General features: G+C 42.6%; 1 protein-coding gene across 2 annotated transcripts in view; it reads right to left on the minus strand.

Moving 5' to 3' along the window:
* The window catches only part of ero1b (endoplasmic reticulum oxidoreductase beta), a 19,364-nt gene extending 15,183 nt beyond the window's left edge, over window positions 1-4,181 (minus strand). The window contains exons 1-4 of one of the 2 annotated variants that reach the window (XM_015404662.1): window positions 3,346-3,490; window positions 774-893; window positions 548-631; window positions 419-460 (exon numbers count right to left, since the gene is read on the minus strand). In XM_015404662.1, the coding sequence (XP_015260148.1) occupies window positions 419-460; window positions 548-631; window positions 774-893; window positions 3,346-3,408 (309 nt within the window). In that variant the 5' untranslated portion in view covers window positions 3,409-3,490. Of the gene's footprint in view, window positions 1-418; window positions 461-547; window positions 632-773; window positions 894-3,345; window positions 3,491-3,770 lie in introns of those variants that run through there. The other variant, XM_015404660.1, reaches the window with a different exon arrangement.
* Window positions 4,182-4,848: the final 667 nt, after the last annotated feature.

A 4,848-nucleotide genomic window follows, 5' to 3' on the forward strand; every position in this document is an offset into this window, starting at 1 on the left:
GAAACATGAACAATGTTTTTTTTTGTTCTCCTAAACACTATATTTGAAAAAGCTACAGTGAGCCTCAAGGCTGCACTAAAGAGCCGGTGGTCTGTCAGGTTAGCATACCCGTCAGACCAGCATACCCATAGTCAATACTTCAAAGGGTGTGTATCCCTTTATTCACGTACAAAAAAACGATGTAATGACTTAATTTATGGTGTTTGAAGCGTTTGGTGATCTGACCTTGACTAAAGGGATACACGCCCACAGAGGTACTTTAAAGTCTATTTTTCGTAGAAACTAAAGGGATAAAACATAAATCTGACATCTTGCGCATGCGTATTGACTACAGATATGCTGATCTGACAGGACCCCGGTTTTGGGTTGCTGACCCCCACTCTGGACTTTAACAATGTGGTTTTAGAGCTTTTCTTACCTTGTTATAGTTTCCAGACTTGATGCCAATAGGGACTTTACTCTGCAAAGCAACATCAACACAGTGAGCACCAAACAGAAACCTCAGCAGATGAGTTTAAAGCAAGCCCTAATGATTCCCAGCTCTGACCTCGGGGCAGGGCTCCACATGGCAGTCTTTGATGGAGCAGTGTTCATCATCAGGCCAGAAAGGACAGTGACGCTTCAGGTTCACCTGGAAAAAACAGGCCCACATGGATAACTGCCTCTTTAAGGGAAGCTTTCATTCTGCTCTGTTTCCATGTAGAGCTACCAGCACACCGAGCTGCTGGACAGGAAGAGAAAAGCAGCAGGCGGCGTGGCGCTGCAGCTCTTACCCTGTAGTATCTGAAGTAGTCTCTCTCAGCTAGCTTTGTGATGCGAGGATAAATCTTGAAGTTGTTGAAAACGTCGATGCTTTCCACGTCGCAGAAGCAGTCGTCTAGAACCCCTGTGAGCTGGAGCAGAGCAGACAGATGAGCTGCACATACTCACCCTCCTTCAGCTCACAACAATAACATCTGTGTCTCTTCCAAAAAACACATTTAACAGGCTAATAAATATTATCTACAAGCCAGAGGAAAATTGGCCCCAAACGTTTATTAAAAGAATCAATTAGAAGATATGAAAACAGGGTTATTAGTCACTTCCCTCTGGCAGCAGGCTGCGGTCCATCAGGACCAAAACCTCACGCCATCAGGAACAGTGTCTTCCCACCCGCTAGCAGCCTTATCAACAAGGCCCAGAGACACGGACACTATCAATCAGCTGGTTTTCATTAGATAGAAAACTCTTAATTAGTAATGGCTGCATTAACAGTGATGCGTGGGTTTATGCGTGGAGCCCATAGAGCTAAACAATGCATCGGTGCGAGTGTCGTTTCCAGAAAGTCATGTGACCGATCCAGGAGTCGTTTCTAACTGACTGACTCACTAAACTGGGTTCAATAACATATCTGTCAACATGATGCATCTGCTAAAAAAATATCTTATCTTTGCGTTTTATCATTAAAATGATCCAGAATTTTGGAGCAGCCTAAAAGGAATAGGAACGTTTCAGCTGTTTTTATATTCTCATTGTGTCATCCTTTTCCTCTCAGTTATAACTCAACTTATCTGAATTAAAGTTCATTTCAAATTTACTCTTAGTTTATTTCCTATTTTTATTGTACTTATTGTTTTAAAATTATGATTTAAAATCCTAGACCATTAGCATCCTCATTCACATTTCCCCCTAAATTTTCCCCATGTGATATAAGTTTACATTATTTATTGACTAGATCTAAAAATATCACGATATGTTCAATTTAAACATAGAAATGAAATAATACAATATAACCTACAATAGCTTAAATGATATCATTGTTCTAGGTCACCAAATACATTCAGTTTAGTGCAATCAGCTGCCTGTAGTGGCTTTAAATGTCCAGCAGGTGTCAGTATTCTGTCAGACAGTATCAAAGCAGCATCAATACAGTTTGGCTTCAAGATGCTTCTTTAACCATCACTACTCTGAATCAATCTCACTCTATGATCTGGTTGAACTGTAAAGTACCTTGAGATGACATGTTGTGAATTGGTGCTATAGAAATAAACTGAATTGAATCTTATATTGAATATAGCTATAAACTCTGACTAAAGCACCATCAACACCAAGTCAAATTCCTTGTAAGTGCAAACCTACTTGGCAATAAACTGGCTTCTGATTCTATTAATGCTAAAAATGCTTCTCTGCTGGTAAGGAAAGGATTTTCGCCTGGAAGTACAACCATAAATCAATCAGAAGGCATGAGATAAAACTGGGCCACGCACCAGAACCTCAGAACATTCTCTAGCCCTTTCCAGCCGTACGCCAGGAGACATCATGTCAGCCTCACTGACACCATTAAACCAAAGCTATGTGATCAAACCGGCTCACGTGAGAACCAGACATTCAGGAAAGGCCTCCTCTCTGATCTAAAGCCACTGGAACGGCTCTGGTTCCCTGTTGGACCTGGAAACAGCAGAAGGAGGTCAGAGAACGGGGCTCAGTAAAACCTGCGCTAAAAAAGGTCGGTTCAGTTGCGTCGGACACGCTCCGGTTCGGTTCAGTTGCGTCGGGCACGCTCCGGTTCGGTTCAGTTGCGTCGGGCACGCTCCGGTTCAGTTGCCTGTGCCATTTACACTAAACTTATCTTGGTTACCGTGCTCAGACCGATCTCAGCACAGTTTCAAAAAAGTCAAAAAGATCTGCCTCCCATTCTACTTTTAGAAGTTCTAGGAACCACTAGTAAACCTGCAGATTGTTGCCCATGGTTACCTGTCTAATATTCAAATATTAGTAACTTAGAATTATGACCAAGTAAGATCATCATATTGGAGGGATTCACTCAGCTGAGAAAACAGTGAAATTATCAAATTAAAGAGCTTTAAATTGATGCATTAATTGTTAGAGAATAAAGCAGTGAAAGCTCAGCGCTCACTAGCGTAGCTCACTACAGACAGGCTGCATCCTTCTCCTATTTGCATAAAGAGCTACAGCTCCGTATCTCTGGAGTTAAAATGAATGTAAACAGGTTGTTAGCATTTAGATCCATTTCTACTAAAGGGAAACAGTCAGCTCCCCCCGACAACAGTGCCTATTAAGGTGAAACTGTCCCAGCAGCTGATCCACGACTCAACAGGCCACCCACCATATGTGACTGACAACCAGTCCCTTTATCAGGGAATTGCAAAATAATATTTACTTTAAACAGTTAACACTAACAAATAAAACATTTTTAATTAACTTACATGATTGATCTTTTCATTTATGAAAACAAAAGATGAAAAGCAGAGATATGGAGAATTTGCTAATAAGGCTGGTTTGAGTTTTAAACATTAAGATGAGATTAATGGTTCCCAGAAGAAGCAGAAACTAATGACCTCTGACCTCTGACTGCAGCAGTCCACTGAATGTCAGCAGCGGGACTAAGAGCCAAACTCTCCTCAGCATCTTTCTTCTCTCCTTCTTCCCATATGTTGGAGCAGAGCAGAGCAGCTGTGGTGCTGTGGGCTGAGCCTAACGCCCAGCTGTAGTTCTGGAAGGAACCGCGTCCCTAGGAAGGCACTGACATCCTGGGAGGTAAAAACTACAACTCCCAGGAAGCAGACAGAGGGCAGCCAATGAGGACACACCACGATCAGCTCAGCTCAGCCCGGGCACAGACTAAAGCTGTAGGGGTCCGGAGAAGCCCGCTGGCTAAAGCTCGGACTAAGTTATTAGAAAGCAAAAGATAACGGTAACCATGGAGACGGTAGATGGAGCCAAACAGCGGGCAGAAAATGACAGAAGTTGGTGTTTAAAGCAAAGCTTACATGGCAGAGGCAGCTCTGCTCCGGGCTGGACCAGGAGCCGCTCCGCTCCTCCTGCTGTGTCTGCGGTCTCCCGCTGTTCTGCTGGAACCAGGCAGAGACCAGGTCCCTGAGGAAGCAGACCGACAGCAGAAGCCAGCAGGCCTGCCGGGTTCTCCTCCACATCCCGCTGCGCTGTCAACCACGGCCAGGAAAACACTTCTTCCGGTCTGCCCCCGTTAGCAGCGAGCTAACCCCGCGGCGACAGCTGCAGAGAGGAACCAGCTCTGACCGCAGCAGCAGGAACAGGACACGGCCTTCTAAGTCCAACCAAGCTTCAGTTCACCGTCGATAAAAACACAGAAATATCTGTCTTCCTTCCTCACGACGCCCATCGCTTCCTCTTCCTTCTTCTTCTTCTTCTTGTTTTTTTTTTAATTCTTCTTCTTTTCTATTATGGCGGATCGCAAGCAACTTTAAGCTGCATAGCGCCATCTACTGAGTGTGTAGCAACATTACTTTACATAAAAATCTATTTTATTTTGTATTCTGTAGATAAATAAATAATGCTTTCCTTAATCTGTCAATATCATTTATATTTCGCTCATTTCCTAACATTCCTTCCAGACTCCATTCTTTTCCTGTCCTTCCAACCATTCTTCTGTTTTCCCTTTCATGTTTATAAGTTTTACAGTTCATCAGTACGTCTTCTACATAGTCCTTTTCTCCACATCCTTCACATTTATTGTTATTTTTCCTCCCTACTAAATATAAATTGTCATTTAAATAGGCACGAGCCACTATTAATCATTATTACTTCTTCCCTTCTGCTTCTCTCATTAATGATTTTATTTAATACTGATTTTTGTACCTTATATAATCCTCTTCCTTTCTTATCTTCGTTTCACCTGTTTTGCCTTTTTCCATTTATTTACTCTTAATAAGTTTCCCTTCCCCTCTACCAAAGGAATTGTAATTGTTTTTAAACCCTCTAAAGCCCTTTTTCCTAATATATCTGCTAGGAATGGCGAGATGAGGCCTCATTGAACCGTTTTGCCTAATTGCTTCAAAGATCCCCTAAGTTCATGAGGCTTCATGTGAA

Source organism: Cyprinodon variegatus, unplaced genomic scaffold (genome assembly GCF_000732505.1).
Source record: "Cyprinodon variegatus isolate N-32 unplaced genomic scaffold, C_variegatus-1.0 Scaffold1820, whole genome shotgun sequence".
Taxonomy (NCBI): Eukaryota; Metazoa; Chordata; class Actinopteri; order Cyprinodontiformes; family Cyprinodontidae; genus Cyprinodon; species Cyprinodon variegatus.